General features: G+C 42.5%; 1 protein-coding gene across 1 annotated transcript in view; it reads left to right on the forward strand.

Annotated features, from left to right (window-relative positions):
- LOC140953410 (uncharacterized) overlaps window positions 1–16,543 on the forward strand; it is a 29,748-nt gene that overhangs the window by 10,721 nt on the left and 2,484 nt on the right. Inside the window, exons 14-29 of the mRNA XM_073402892.1 lie at window positions 1,098–1,224; window positions 2,467–2,559; window positions 4,129–4,228; window positions 4,651–4,724; window positions 5,371–5,498; window positions 6,246–6,361; window positions 7,716–7,828; window positions 8,722–8,869; window positions 10,010–10,060; window positions 10,750–10,874; window positions 11,539–11,615; window positions 12,199–12,271; window positions 12,979–13,149; window positions 14,234–14,386; window positions 15,236–15,353; window positions 16,338–16,405. Of these exons, the coding sequence (XP_073258993.1) occupies window positions 1,098–1,224; window positions 2,467–2,559; window positions 4,129–4,228; window positions 4,651–4,724; window positions 5,371–5,498; window positions 6,246–6,361; window positions 7,716–7,828; window positions 8,722–8,869; window positions 10,010–10,060; window positions 10,750–10,874; window positions 11,539–11,615; window positions 12,199–12,271; window positions 12,979–13,149; window positions 14,234–14,386; window positions 15,236–15,353; window positions 16,338–16,405 (1,735 nt within the window). The remainder of the gene's footprint in view (window positions 1–1,097; window positions 1,225–2,466; window positions 2,560–4,128; window positions 4,229–4,650; window positions 4,725–5,370; window positions 5,499–6,245; window positions 6,362–7,715; window positions 7,829–8,721; window positions 8,870–10,009; window positions 10,061–10,749; window positions 10,875–11,538; window positions 11,616–12,198; window positions 12,272–12,978; window positions 13,150–14,233; window positions 14,387–15,235; window positions 15,354–16,337; window positions 16,406–16,543) is intronic.

Here is a 16,543-nt window from a genome sequence, read left to right on the forward strand (position 1 = left end):
TACCGTACAGGCCTCTCTGTTAAGTCCTCATTCAATCTGCATAGTTTACTAAATTAGCTTGTAGTCCTTTCAATAAGTCAATTCTGAGCTCCAAAAACTTTAGTTAGACAGAATAAGATCAAGTCTATGACTTTTCAGTTAAGAGGGGTAGACTCAGTAGAGGTCACCCAGGGGAGTAATGTGGGGAGGCTCCGCCCCGAGGTATGACCCATCTACCTTTTATATCCCATTTTTGACAGAAAATGTACCCCTTTAATATACCTTCTATTGATAAATGGTGCCTCTTTCACATACGTAGTAAAAACACTGCATCCCTTTTATCTACTGAAAATCACTAAACCGGGAAGTTTTCGTGTGGCTAAATGTAATTTAGGTCAAGTTAACCTCGAAGCAATGCTGGTCAGCAGTTTTTCCAGCTATACTGGGGGTGGCCCGATGCCTCTCGCAGGGGCACCTCGTGACTTGTATACGCAGTTGCTTGCTTGCATTTTTTTCGCAAAGTGTTGTTGCAATAGCTTGATGTTTTCGTGCCATTTTGGGCTTTGGTTTTTCCCATTCCTCCCCCCCTCTTGAGGTAAGGGCCAGGTAAGTATTGGTCGGTAATTATTCCACGGAATTGTTTAGTGTGACGGTGCCTGGTGGGGGCCGCTCGCAGGGTTGCTATGGATACCTCCTCCTCATGCTAGAGCATTGCCCGGCTCCACCAACTTTGTAGGCACCAGCGCCCAAGCTCATCTATTGTTGATGAGTTTAATTGTCCTCTTCACAACCCAACTTGCGTCTGTTAGCCACTTTAAGTCGTTTGACAGACCGAAATGACGGATTTTCCTCCCCTTTCGTATACCACCTGGAGCCTGAAAAAGGTACCACTTTCGGGCGGAGCGTCCCCATATTGTGGGCCATTATAGGGAGTAGTTCCTCCAGCGTAGAGGCTGGAGACTAAATTAAGGAAGACTCTTGTGATGATCTGCGCAAAAAATAACTTTGTATTTGGAGGCTCAACTAACTTTGTTTCTTAAGCTTAATGCCGTTTGCCTTTGTGGGAGTATCATCCTTTCTACGACTATAGTTTTAACCTGCTGCCTTCCTTTCTGTAGCCGAGAGAAGAGTAGTGATTTGCTGTATCATGGTCAGGTTTTAATCAAGATGCTGGACTCCATGACAGTTATCAACCCTTATTTAAGGGGAAAGACTCGGACTGGTACACTGCCTCTTACTTCTGAGGTAAAATGTTTTATCTTAGTAAATATTGAATCTTAGATATATAGGTAAGTAAGTGATGGAGAATATAAGTACTTAATTATCCTCTCCCCTTCGATGGTTTGTCAGGGGTAATAAGACATAATTCATATGGAACATAACAAGAATAAGAACCCCAACTGGCCGGATCGGAGGCAAACAGTTGACTATTTTACAATCGTGGACGAGGATTTGAACTCGGGTTTTCCGAGAACAAATCCAGCAGGCGATAAGGGGAGAGACTCGAACTCGGGGTCGCTAAAGTACACGTCCAGCTCTCTAACCGTTTGGCCACGCTGCCTAGAAGACATGGTGCTCTTGGCTGGCTGTGGACAATTTTTTATGTTGTTTCGTTTGTTTGTTTTTCTTTTTTCATCCGTGCTTTAATTCTCCAAACAGGTTTACTCGAGAGTGTACTAGAACATGATAAATGTTCTTCAGCTTATACGGTTTTGTTTTGATCTATCTACGTGAATTTTGCTCTTAGAGGTGGCTCTCTCAGTCCCTTGATTTTGTAGTAGAAGACGTACCGTTTGATTGATCGTGTGACAACTATCGAACCGTGCTTTTCTCTGGTGTGAGTGTTTCATCAGAGGTTCCAACACCGGGAAACAAATAAAAGCTATTCTTGGAAATGAAAGGCTGTTTCTCAACTTGAGTTTGTCGTTGGAAGCCTTCAATGTGACCAGTAAATTAAAGCCGCGCGCAGACCGACGTAACATTTTTGGCTAACAACTCCCGTGATGTCATATGTTGCGTCTGTTTGCACACCTTGTTACTTGTTGTTGCGTGTTGTTGGGAGTTGTTGCGCAAACTTTGAAACCGGTCGGACTTTGAGCCAACAACGCCCAACATTTCTTTAGTTCCGTGGTCGCCGAAGTGTAGCGCAGCAATGTTGGATCCGTTTGCACAGCTCGTCCAACAGTGTTGGGGCCAGGTACGCGCATTACACATGGTCTCCTAAGTCGTATGGGTTGTATGCTTCCCACGATGCACTGCAGGTTCCAACACATTGTTGTGAGTTGTTGCATTCGTTTGCGCACCACTACCAACATGGACACAACAACCAATGTTAGGAGTTGTTGCGTCCGTTTTCGCCTAGCTTAAGAGCTATTAACCAAAAGACCCATTTTTGTAGCAATCTAGTGAGTGGTGTTCATTTTGATTCTCAGTTATAAAGTGCAATTTAACTGGGACCTGAATTCTATGAATTTACTTTACCTGCAGGTAAGCAAAGCATTGGAAGTGGTGAACAGATATTGTGAAACAATTTTCCTCGGTTTGTTGGACGATGCCTTGTTTCATTGCTCTTATTTGAAGGTAATCGAAGGCAAAGTCTGTTGATCTTCGCGTTTAATCCTTACCTCTAGGAATTTCGCCGAAAAACCGTTTTTAATGAGCCAAAACTACCCAAAACGCCATTTATAAATCGAGCGCTTCGCGGCCTTCTTTAGATGCAAAATATCAGCGTTTTAAGTTCGGTCATGCGCAGAAAGGAAAATTCTCAACTTCAACCTTTCGTTGTCTCTCTTTTACCCTCTTCTTTCGCTTTTCGTGCCCCGTTTTTTCCTTTTGCTGAGCATTTACTTGGCCTCGTTTGGGTGGGAAAAGGTTCGGCTAAAGCTTTTTGAAGAACGTAGGATTAGAAATACAGGCGGGGAGTGGAACAAGATTTCACTGGAATTTTCAGGCCAACTTTTCGCTCGTTTTTCACCGGTTTCCTTGACTGAATCTTTCTCATTCTGACATGGTTTGAAAATCTTTCTCCCTGTACGAGTTAGATGACAAAGACCAAGGCCAAACGGGGGCCGGGAATTTCCCCGGTTACTATGAACGTGGCCCCCGGCTCCTTTCATAGGAAAATAGAGGGAAAATAGAACCAAAAGAAATCCCTAGCAGTTTTATTCCTCGCCTACTTGTCTGCTTCACACGGATAGAACGTCTGAAAATCGTCTCCGGGACAAACGTCGATCTTCACATGCGATGAGCTTAACTAATAAATCAAAAATTTGTCTGATAATGTATATTTAGCTTGTTCGGGAGAAAATTTATTACTGATCTGATTCAGTTGATTGGTTCGACGCGTCCTAAGTTCGACTTCTCTGACCCAACAGATGATCTTAACTTAATTTATGTCGACCCAAATTAGAGTTTGGTTCGTCTCATGAAAAGTTCGACGTTTGGCGTAGGCCAAAGTTGTCCTTGACCGTTAAAACTGATGAAGTTATAACCGGTATAAGGGATGTGGATCCGTACCGGCGGTTCATGGGCGAATGGGTTAAAGAATTTAAAGGTGACAGAATAACGTAACCCTGTCCATTTTTTCCCCATTTAAGCCTAAATGTAACTACACTTAAAATGTTAAATTTTATAGCAAGGCTGTGCTCAAAGAAAAGTTGAAGGGAGCCCAGTGCTCTGAACTTGTGAAATCCAGGGCGCTGTCACAGTGATGTGGGTATCCCCATTCCCAAAACCCTAGTGATATGGGCATCCCCTGTTACCCTAACCATAATCGCTAAAATAAGATGAGATGGGGATGCCCATATCACCAGGGTTTTGGGAAATGGGAATGCCCAAAACGCGGGGATGCCCATATCCCTATAACAGCGCCCAGCGTTCTCCCAATTCTCCGCGCGGGTACGCAACTCTGCCTCATATAAAAAGCGCAGACGTGACGATTAAAATGTGTTATCTAGTGGAAAAATACCTCGTCTTTTCATCCCATTTCGCGGACTACGTTTATGGGATTGAACGCTGTGTTACGTGTTTGACCTTTCACCCCAATCTGAAGGTTTTCTCTCTTTGATTAGGGTGAACTTAAATTGTTATGTAATTAATCGGTTTAATTTTGCTTAAAAAATTTATTTTATTGTGTTATTTTTTTTACAGAAGTATTTTCCCTCTGTGAGGAACAGCAATTCCTTCATTGTTCAGCAAAGGTTTAAACATGGAGCTGAAAGACTGGATATAATCAATCAAGGAAATCTAGGTGCTGCTTTGTTACATATTTAAACTAACTCATCTAAAAAAAATGCAGTTTATTTGAGTGTCAATGTATTTAGCACGAAAGTACCAACTGGGGACACTATATTTACGTCTCCCACTGGAGACGGGACTGCCATTTTACGTGGTCATCCGAGCCACGCGAAGGTCCAGCCGCCTGCAGGGCAAAGGGAGTTCCTTCATTTCTCACTTATTTTAAGACCGTGAGTATTGGTCCGGCCCAAGGAATCGAACTCGCGACCTCCCGCTCTACAGTCAAGCGCTCTACCGACTGAGCTAATCCTGCGCGGTCCGTACGGCAGCATAATGAAAAGAAAATTACTGCTACATGTCTATATTTGGAAACATCTTTGTGAAGACAACAAATTTTCCTTTTTCTCAACTTTGATTATGTTTTATTTCCTTTAGTGCTAGATGTGGTCGCGCAAGCAAAAACTATCGCTGCTCCCTCTGCTATTACGAAAGAAACGGTGTTATTACAGGTTAGACAAATTTATTCATCAGCCATAGGTCATTATAGACTGCGCTAACGTGAACAACAAACATAAAAACTAACCACATAGAAGCTGGTATAAACTTGTATGTTAAGTTACTCGTGTTATGTGTGGACGTAAAACAAATCTTCATGGTGGTGTTGCCGGCTTTTTACATGAATTTCACGACCTCCGTCTCGTGTTTGCTGTAGTTAATAAGATTTCCTGAGTTATACAAGAATCTAAGAATCCTGAGAATCTGTCCACTTAAAGAATGTAGCCGAGAGTCGATCGGGCGTGCCGGGTGCATTTTTTAATGTTAGAAGTGGACTATTAGCAAGCTCTTCATTTATGGCGCGCGAAACGAACTGCTAGAGAACGCGCGAGCCAGCCGCGAAGCCGCGAAGGGCGGAGGAGTTGGAATAGAGTAAGGCGATTCATTCCGCAGTAGGACGACCGGACGGACACAACGTGTATTTGGGACAGGTTCTAGTTATGGGAACTCATAACGGACTAAGTTTACTTGTAACACGGTTCGCGAAAGAGAAATTAGAGTCACTTTCAATGATTAATTGGTCATTTTCTTTACAAAATTTTGGTGAAGGATCCCATTTGACTAAACGATTTATTGCGTCGTAATTGACGTTTATTTCAGTACTTTGTTGACTCAAAGCTGGATCAAGTGTTCCACGAGTTCTTAGTTGATCTCGTGACTGATGAAGAGTTCATTCCTCCAAATCCTTATCCCAGACTGACAACTCACCTCACAGTGGCAGCTATCAGGTGATATATTGTAACCGCTCTACGGACCTAGCCTGCGTAGCTTTCGGGATTGTTATGTGCGGGGTACTTTCTTGGTGGAAAGGAAAATTAACGGCGGAGCCGCGAGGGATCAGTTTTGTTATGTGCGGGGTACTTTGCGCCCTAATCTTCTCGCATCTCCACCGCCAAAAAACAACAGTACTCGACCGCTAATCGCGCCAGCTACGCAGGCTATCCATGGACCATAATACAATGATACAATTACACCATGTGTAGTTTCATCAGTTCTTGCCGGGACATAAACACAAACGACTTTGACCGTGCACTACCCAAATCCGCCCCAGTTGAACCTCGCCACAATGGTCACCTTGGGGACTGAAGAAAGTGGCCGTTGTAGAAAGGTTGAAACAAGAGTGAATGTATGGACTGTCCGCCAAGAAAAGTGGCCGCTGCAGAGAGGTGGCCGTTAGTGGAGGTTCGACTGTAATAAAAGAATATTATGGTATTCGTCGAAGTGGCTCATCAAACGCGAAAGGGTCTATCAGTTACAGGTCTTATAGAGTGGGTCCAAAGTTAGTTAGTTAGTTAGCTAGTTAGTTAGTTAGTTTAGCCTAGAGTTACTTCTTAAACTTAGTTCTGGCCACAGAGCATTGACAGTTCCAATAACACTGGTTCCGTAGTACATAAAATACATCTCTGTTCGTTTAAAGAAAAGAAGTTGAAACAAACCTGTTACTGATGTTTCCTTTATATTTTCCGTTTTCTAAGGATGGAGCTGTTTGGCGAAAAGCGGACGAAGCTGTTATCTAAACTGGTTTCTGGATCTGTTCAGTCGATTGATTCTCAAAGCTTTGTCTCACATATACCGGGCATTGAAGCTTATGGTGCGTCCTACCTTTAGATTCGAAGACGAAAACGACTAGAAGTACAAGATTTTCTCAGTACTAAGTAGGGCTTGCGCGTGAACCAGCGTTATTTTGGCGGGAAAACGCGATAGCCTCGTCATTCTACCACGAGTTTTAGCGAGAATGTGGTAGTGGCGGAAACAATTTTTGAAATGTTAGACGTTTTATCATTTTGCAGTCGGGAGAGGGCTTAACCTTGAAGCTTTCCGGGGGGTCTATTTTTGAGAATACGCGAAAAAACTTTAAGTCAAATCTCGTACTCGCAGTCGTTCTCGTTCTCGAATATAATGGTCTCTTTTATGTTAAAACACCTTCGTTGTATTTACGTTTAAGGGCGTTTTCGATTTACCGTATACTCTGGAATAAGAAGAAGTGGCATTAACTGTAGACATCACCTGTTTTGGCATTCATTTCATTGCAATATCTAGAAATTTGCTCGAAATAAAATATTTTTAAATGGTTTAAACCTCACGATAGAAGAGATTTGTAGCAAAACTTTTGCGCATCCTTATTCCGGAATAGATCAGTCGAACGCACCCTTAGTGGAAAATGCGCGCAGTCGTGAACAAAGCCTCATCCACCTTACCTTACCACGCCTCTTCGTCAGAGTTCTCTTACGCACAAGACTTCCACCCTTCTCCGCCAACCTGCCCTTACTAACAAAGCCTCTTACCCATTGACAAACATTAGCCTTGCATGTTTATCAGAGCTATAACTAAAAAAATACTTTGGTGAAAGTATATGTGATCTTCGCGCTAGAAAAATCCACCGAGCGGTTGAAAAAAACGTATAAAAAGTTAGGCGTGACTGGGAATCGAACTTAACTTATTTTTGCGAAGACTTAGCTGGTCCTTCTTCCCCTTTTGTTTGTGAGGCGAGGGGAAAAAAACGCCTGATCGCAGGTTAGCTCACTTGTGCGAATTCGCGAGCGTGCGAGACGAATTGGCCGAGAAGCTCGAACAAGTGTACCTGCTCGCAGGCTAGCGATGACTGGACACAACGCTCTATCCCATTGAGGTAAGTCATCTGTCCCTTATTCTTCAAAAGGTGGATAGTGCTACCCTAGCTATGTATAAATCTGTATCCAGCGATATCGCAATTGGTTTTCCAAATGCTTATTCACTGGATAGAGATTTATGCGGAGAAAAGCCGTTTCCGAATTTTGAGTACAACTGGGGCCTGAAGCGCAGTTCTTTTGAGAAATTTGTTCACGCCCTTTTTCAGCCGCTTAGTTGTTCATTAACCGCTGACACTTTCATCTTTTTCGTCCAGAGTTCATTGATTCATCTCATCATACTGTTTCAAGATTATGACTGATAAATTTTGTTTACAGGCCTTGTGAGTGCCATAGCAACATTGGATGGAAAACAATACAATTATTTACGCTCCAAATTACACATCCTTGTAAACAAAGTTAACACACGAACGACAATTTCTGGCTTTAAGGTATGTTTACCAAGACCCTCATTGACAAGGAACACCAGCTATCCTTAAAATCTAAGGGTTATTTGAATAGGTTCCTTTTTTCTCCCTGGCTTTTTCCTTCTAACTGTGATTATATGTTCGGTCTTGATGAGTCAGGAGGTAACTAACCTTATTTATTATATGGAGGAGAGTGTTTTACTGGGAACTAAACCACTCGTAGATCCCATACGCCACTTCATCCGGGACCCGAGTGGCGTATTTTCCGTATGTCACCTTTGTGAGTGTCGTATCGTTCAATGACGTCACGATTCCCGCCTTTTGCTTTTGTTGAATTGGTTTCTCCATAAAATAAAAAGAACATTACACGCTGGCTCGAAGATATGAATTTTATGTTCTCGTGGCAAGAACAATATCTCACTCGTTCGCTTCGCTTACTCGTGAGATATTGTTCTTGCCACGAGAACATAAAATTCATATCTTCGAGCCACCGTGTAATATCCTCTATATATGTACACTGTTTACGGGTAGCCATTACGACACCTGAAGGAAGATTATGAGCTTATCCCTTTATTAAGATCCCCCTAACAGATAACCCACCCACCCTGAGTGTTGGTCCGGCCGGTGGTTTTAACCCGCGACCCCCTGCTCAGCAGGAGCGGCGCTCTCCCAACCGAGCTAACCAGTTAATGCCCCTGTTAAACCTTATGTTTTGTGGATTGAAGCCATAAGAAATAAATGTGTAGTTTCCTGTACATTGGGATGCGTATTTCTTCATATAGTTAAGCCGCAGCGGTTTACAACGGTCTTTTAAGGAAACTTATTGAGCACAACGTCAAGGGGGTGGGGCTGGAGGTTGGAGTGGATTGCATCATGCATTATTTCTACTCCTCACAGCATCTTTTTTTGTATTGCAGACCATTGTAGACGCGGCACTCAGTGGTTTTGGGCCACTGTATGGTCGTATGATGCCATATTTACACGAGGTGGAGCTTGAGGAACATTATTTCATCCAAGGTGCAAGAGTTGCCAGATCAGAAGCCATAGTCCACTTTGCTAAACTGGGTAAAGATAGTTGAACTCACAGTTCCAGGCCCCTTCTAGCATTTAACGACAATTGTGACGTCATTCAGTTTTATCAAAGCAAGGACCCGTTACTCGAAAGTCCACATAATTAACGGGCCTGAAAACTGTTGTTGTTTACATTTTAGTTAGAGAACTGGCTTGTCAGTTAGGACCTGCGCTTTTTTTCTTTTGATTTTGATTTGAATACTTGATTTCTTGACCGGTAAGTTACCGGGACTTTCTAGAAGCGACTCTCCTGCATTTGATACTGCAATTCGCGACTTGGTGTTGGTCCAATAAACTCGTGTAGCTAGAAGACACTGGATTCCAGAGTGCCGTCCGAGCGAATATTAGGGAGCTTAAGAGCAACGTTGTTAGAACGGCAAAAAGCAATAGGTTTAGATTGGCAAAACAACAACTTTTCACGTGCATTACGCTTGTTTCTACATTTCTTTGCCGTCGCTGTACGACTACAACGTGAAAATGCCTAATTTCACGTTTTGTGGAGGACGTGAACGAAGACAGCAACGACTTTCTTTTTCTTTTCCTGAACTCTGCTAAAGTCTTTTAGAATTCAACTCCAGAAAAAATTGCCAACATTTGACGAATTGTGCGGGATAGAATAAGCGCGATAAAGTTTGAGGCAGCGCGAATTCACTTTTTAAGTGACGTTTTCGTAGTCGTCGCCGTCGTTGTTGCTTAAGCTCGCTAAAAAAGGGGCTGTGACGTCACGACTGGCTAATTCACTTTCCGCGTCCTTATTCGCCATGGATAATACTTGTGAATTTCAAAATCATTTCTTCCTGTAAATCAGATATGTCTCTCAAGCATTATTTCAAATGTTACAAAAGAAAAAAATGAAGCTTGAAAAACTGTCAGGCTAACAAATTTTCAAAAAACCGCAATTTCAATGAATCCGTTTCAATCTTCCTCAAGTTTTTCCGTCCATGTCTCCTTTTGTATTTGCTGTGCTAGTGATACCTTCTTTTAACGTTATGAGCGATCAATTTTTAGGTTGCACTCAATTTGGTGGGAGTTCCTTCTGTTTGAATTTTAATAAATTTCCTGACACATCTCCTTTAATGCTTTTGTTGTACATGTATGTGCCAGCTCTGACATTATTTTTCTTTTACTTTTTAGTTTACGACCATCTCATGGAGCTCAGTGAAAAGGAGGGTGTTTTGTTTCTCGGTAAGAACATCTTTACATTCGAGCCGCCGTTAATTGGGACACTGAGGAGACAAACAGGACGGATCTGGCACAATAGACAGTATCCGTATTAACAGGGTGTTTGTATTAAGCGGGTTTTGTTAGTTACCTAAGATCAGGCACTTTATTGGGTAGCCTGAGAAAACAGATGACATTTCACGATGCTACCACTGGTTTCCCCGCGAAATGAGGTCTGAGAAACGAGCGCAGAAATTCCATACTGATGACGCGTCACTACCGAGATCTGGGTAGAGCATCTGATTGGTCATGCCGCGCTGAAAAATTTGCCACGCAGATTTGAGTAGTGATGCGTCATCAGTATGGAATTTCTGCGCTCGGTTCTCAGACCTCATTTCGCGGGAAAACCAGTGGTGGTGTCGCAAAGTGCAGGGTGTCGGCTGTTTTCTCAGGCTATTTATTGGGAAAAAATAGAAAATTAAAAGAGAGCGTAAGCATAAAAAAAACTAAACTTCTCTGTCTTACAAATAGCCATTATTGCGTGGACTGAGTCCTTGGTTCTTTATGACATCATCCAAAAACTCATTAATAATTCGTAAAAAAAACACACAAAAGAAATTAATGTTTAATGAGTGGTATATTTTTAACCCGATAATACACTCCCGCTCGTTTTTTTAACGGTACGTCATGTGCCGCTCTTATCGTTCTTTCAGGAATTTTTCTGGGAGGCGAAAGTTTAAGACGCAGTCTTCATGACGTCGTTGCACCTCAACGAAAGAAAGCTTTCCTCACGCAGATTATTGCGACTGTGACATCAAAACAACCTCTTTATTTAAGGGTAGGTTTTAGCTAAATCATGGACTTGAGCGTTGGCTGAACGTTCTTGTACAACTTAAAGTGTGAAACTTTCATTGTTGAACGGAAAAGATATGTTTCATTTGTCTTGCTACTAAAAATCGCGCAACTTGTTTTGCAACATTGCTTAAGCGATTTTAAAAGCCATCTTGCGCGTTTTTACCAATCACGCTTAAATCTGTCTTGAAACAAATCAGGTTGTTACAAGTTTCGTGAATACTGACTCCTGATTGGATGAAATTACACGGGAGTCACGCCCTACACGGTATTTACGTAAACAAGTTTGTCTTGGGCCTGTAAAACGCGCGACGTTTGAGATTTTGTTGTCAGAAAAAAAAAAAACAGAACTACTCTCTACTGTCTGCAACAACTTTTCGCAATCTGTAACAACCTGATTGGTTGGAAAGACAGGTTTAATTCCAACCTCGTTTCGAGGGTTCTCTCCTACCCTTCCGTACGGGTAGGAGAAAGAATCTGGGAACGAGGTTGGTTTAATTCGTGGTAGGTGTTAAGAACGCGCAACATCGCTACTCAACTCGTTTTGCTGCAATATTGCAAAACAAGTTTCCCGTTTTTGTTGCCCGTTTTACCCTGCCTTAAGGGAACCTTTGTCGTTTAGTGTTATTAAAAATAACGCTTTCATTTAGGTGTATGTAACTCTTGATTGGCGACTTGTTATGGTAAAGAAATCATTTCTCCTTCATTTTTGGCAACAAGATCGTGGGTGAGTAGAGCTTGTTATTGATTAATTTTTCGAGTACTTTTGGTTGACTTGGGTCATGCAGCACCAGTTTTGCAGAAGTCGAAACGAGGCGAATGTTTTCACAGGGCGAGAATTGCTCCCAAGATGTTTCCTTATTTTTTCTGTCCTTTGCATTAATGTTAGCATTAATGACTGTGCTGTTGCCTGCTAAGGGTCTGGGCACGAACTAGGCACCACGTGGGATGTGAACCAAACATGGCGTAGTCGACAGGATAAATACAGTACAGTGGAAATTTCCCTTTTTCTGGGCTATTACGAAATAATGGATGGCAAAGCTGGAAATAACAATGTCTGACTAAAATTAACCCATTTTCCGACAAATTCTTACCTGTGGTTGGTCATGATTTATAACGGACAGATCAAAAGCTGAAGATTCAGAAGATAGTTTTTAAAGAAATCAATAGTCAACATAATGTATGCCAGACGAAGTTTGTGGTTTTTCCGACTGAAAATCAAATGGTGACCTGACAGTCGGACATATGTCCTTTCTTAAAACAAAATATTTGCAGTCTTGTAATTGTGCTTTATAACGCCTTCGTTTTAGATACGAGCGATTTTACATTGCCGGAAGTGACCCACTGTCACTTTATCGAAGTGTTTTCTCGAACCAGGAAGTGGTGAGTTTCCTTTCAATTAGGCACTGTCACAGCGGTTCCTGTTATAAGCCGGTTATATTTTTTGTCTAAATACCTTTCTCTTATACACTGTTTTGCAACATTAAGAGGTAGATTTCAAATGAAGTATCGGAAAAAAAGCCTACGAGATCAACCCACTTTTCCAAGATCATTTCTTTTCCTCTTCTGGGTTGCTATCCAAAGGTTAGCCTGTTCCAGGCGTTCAGATAGTAGAGCGCGGCGGTCAGATGGTTGGGAGCGAGTTAAGCCATACACCGGAAAAACGAGGGAAAAAACGCTGAACGCCTGGCACAGGCTATCCAAAGGTAGTCCAGTTGTATCTCTCTCAGCAGGGAGTCCAAGCAAAGCCTTAAAGGGCTTGACTGACGCACATCTACCGGATGTGACGCGTTTTCCCTTTCAGTGCTTCAGGACGTTGTCAAATTCGAAATGCTTAGTGACTTTGCTCTTTTAGAGGCGACTTGCCCAATAATCTAGGCGAAACTATTGCTGAATATTGCAAAATGTCTTCTTCTTGTTGACGTACTTCGCTTAAAAGGGTGTTTGCTTGACTCCCTAGTTAACGGACACAACACAGAAACCAGTCACACTCGGCAGGTAGCTTAGACTGTTACTAATTAGATAGCAGTTTCCGTTAAGGAAAATAGATGAAGACGTTGTTTTCATGGATGTAAAAATTATTGTTGTAGGCTTTACTGTACACCAGTTTCTGTGGGTCCCAGGACGACACGGATCCCTGCAAGGGGGAGAATCTGGCGCTTAGTTTAGTTCACGTGGATCACTACATCGAGCGCGCTAAGGAAGAAGAGAGCCTGCTTTCTGTTTACAGATGGCTTTTGGTCAAGTCGCTCATCAGTCAGGTAGATGTCCTACTGTCAGAGGACCAATTGAGTGTCGTAAAATCAATAACTAAAGTAGTCGCTCTAGTTAATCGGAACACCGACAAATCTGCTAATAACCCAATCATAACTTGAAGCCAGTGAATGTATAACGAAGCACAGTTCATTGCTTCTGATTGGCTAAACCGCGTCAAGCATTTGAAGTCACCGCAGCCCGAACTTCTGAATGAGTCAATCACGTTTTCTCTCATCAAACTGATTTGCGAGTGCGAGCATCCGTTTATTGACAAACCGATGGTCATAACTGAGCCCACTGTACCAAGGGTTTGAAACCGTCTCAAAGCAGCATGCAGCGCATGCTCAACAAAGATCTTTCTCGACTCAAGCAGTCTCTCTCGAGTGTGTCAAAATGGTGCAAGCGACAACAAGCTCCGCTGACAGGGTGCTGGTTTAGGGGTGGAAATTGCAGATTTTGGTCTCAATTAGGGTGTTGAGGAGGGAAAAAGCTAAAAGTTTTTATACCCGTACGGGAAAGAATTATTTATATAAAACAAACTAAGCGCCGTGATACTGTTTTGAATATAACATTTGATGTCGACATCTATAGCACAATGAAAAGGTAGCCGGTGTGCAGCCGCCTCCTTCCTCTCAAACAAAATCGCGGAGCGTGCACAGAAGTGTCTCTCCCCGATTTTTTTGGAGGGGAGGAGGCGGCTGTACAGGCTAATATTGGGTTGTTTTTTTTAGTACAGTCTTCTTAAGCTGTCATATCAAGCTTGAGCCACTTCTAGATTGTCTCCTTTAAGGGTTTAGATTCTAGCCTGTTCCAGGCGTTTAGATAGTGGGGAGGAAGTTAAATCGTACGCGGCCAGCGCAGAAAGAAACACGAGGGGAGACTGGCGCCCTAATTTTTTGCCCGCTCCCCACCATCCGAACGCCTGGAACAGGCTATTTAGATTCTAATTTTCTGAAGAGCATCCCCGTGGTATTCATATGGGAGTCACCCCCGAGCTATATTGAAAATTACCTACTCCCTCCTTTCTAACAACCTTTTTCAGGTCCCTGAACCGTCATAGTTTAATTACTTTTTCTGTTTGTTTGACAGCACCAGTCCTATCTTGTGGATGTGTGGTACATGTTAAATAGCGTGGCATTTCAGCTGGAGTATCTGTCTACTCTGAACAAGACACTTCAGAATTTAGTCAATGAAGAACTCAGCAGAAGCTTCAGACCTGTGTTAGAGGATGACGATAGAACGGTACGACAGCTTTAACTTGCAGTGTGGCAATTCTTTGTTAGATATTCTACTCTTCTCGGATAAGGTCGAAACTTCCTAGGCCCCGTCTCACAACAGTTTCAGTTAACTGTCTATTATGGGAGGTAAAGAAATCACACCGCTGTTTATTAACCCTCGTGTAAGCCCTAAGAGTGATCAGGGTCAAACTTCTCGTTGTAATATCAATGCTTTGTAAAACAGAGTGGTCATGAGAATTGCGGACATGATCACACAAGATGAATTTGCTTGATATTTATCAACTTCTCCGCTCTACTTCTGTAGGAAGTGAATAGGGGCAACAAATGAGAATTCAAATTTTGATCTTAGGGTTTAAAGGGTTGAGACTAGGGGAGGTGTAGTCCCAGGCGGCGTACTCAACATTACGTTGCTGTACATCAGTAAGGAGTAAAGATGTAACCCGCTTCCCAGCTGCAACTTCTGCCGCTTCTTGCCTGCTTTTTATATCGATCCTTCCAGTTTTCGGTTAGAAGATAGAGAAGCTGTGAAAAGTCCTATGAAACTATTAGTAAGACGTGTCCCGTTTATATGCAGCCTCTGCCAGGCTTTCACAGAGTAGAGACATCGCGAAAACAAGGCAAACGGTCATTTTTTGCATCCGTTGTCACGAAATTGGAGCACGGAACAAGCTTGTTTATATGCTTGGTCTGTGTTTTTAAGATTCGACACTCCACACTCAATTAACGACACACCTGGCTTCCAAGAGAGTTATTTTTACCCCAAGGTGTCGTGCCTTATCAACATCGTACCCGTACTGGTACATGTTATGACGTCTGACTGTAGTCACTCCCTTTTATATCTTTGATTCAACAGTCTCTTCTTGATGCCTCTGTTCTGAGTACTATGGTGACTGCATATACGGATAAAATAGAACGGGTTCTAAACCGCGGGACATCTCTAGCACCCAGCGCGCTATTGTTGCGTTTACGAGGTAACGTTAGAATAATTTTTCTTCCAGTATAATTCTTATCTTTACTTCCTTTGGTAAATATCAAATGAAGACATCTAAACCTTTTTCCCTTCGATTTCCAACGGGCAGACGTTTTTTATATGTTGTTGTGGTGGTTGTGGTGGTGTTTGTTGTTGTTATAAGTTGTTGTTTTCATTCAGCATTTTGCGGCGTAAAGGTTAGCGTACTTGCTTGTTCGTAACTTTGGCATGTTGGATTGTGATTTAAGTCTCTTGAACACTGTCACCTTGATAAGGTAGAGAGTTATAAGAATGTTTGCTTTTTTGGGTGTGCTCTTTACAAGCGGAGCTCTACAAACTCCCCCTTGTTTGTTAAACAGAGCTAAGTGCCACTTTAAACAGGTTATTTCACTGAATGTCCGCTGCTAACGAGAAGATTACAATCAATCCATTTCGTCCCTGAGACAATTCACTCCGTCCCTCTGTCGATTGTATAACTTGTGTCCGTTGTTCTATTTGCTCTCTAGTCCTTCAGCTAGTCCATCATTTTGTCCGTTCCTATTTCTGATCATTTTTGCTTTAATTAAGTCAGTCGCTCAGTACGCCATTCCTTCCCTAAGATCAGCTATTGGTTAGTCACAAAAGTTTGGTTCTCTCAACTGAACTTGTTTTTGAAAACGGAGATGTTTTTCTCTGTTTTAGCCTTCCGTCCATACGCAAACGGAATTGTTTTAAAACATAAGCTTATCAGACGGACGAAAGCGAAAGCTTTCGAATATGATGTCGTATGTCATACAACGCATACCCTGTATCCGAAGCTACCCGACGACAAAAGATAATTTCATGTTGCCAGCCACAGGCAAGATTAGAGTAGTTATAGAGCTCACCCAGGCGGCAGTCAGCCACTCAGTAAATCGCTCGATCACTGGTTTGATTGGTGCGCCCTCTTCCTCTTAATCGCGTCATATATTCAGTAGTTATTTCCCCCAATCTTTGTATTTTGCAGGCAAGCTTCGTCTAGTGACTTCAACACACCCCGTCTCGCGCAGCTTAACATTGCGTATTTCCTCAAAGGTATAACGCTGTTCTTGAGCTTGCCTAGTGCCTAGTCCTCATTTTTCCTCGCGGCCAAAGCGTTTCGGGTCACGTGGTTCATGCGAAAATGTTTCCCGCCCGTTCGCCTCGGATACGTCACCGAAAACGAATTGACCG

Source organism: Porites lutea, chromosome 11 (genome assembly GCF_958299795.1).
Source record: "Porites lutea chromosome 11, jaPorLute2.1, whole genome shotgun sequence".
NCBI lineage: Eukaryota > Metazoa > Cnidaria > Anthozoa > Scleractinia > Poritidae > Porites > Porites lutea.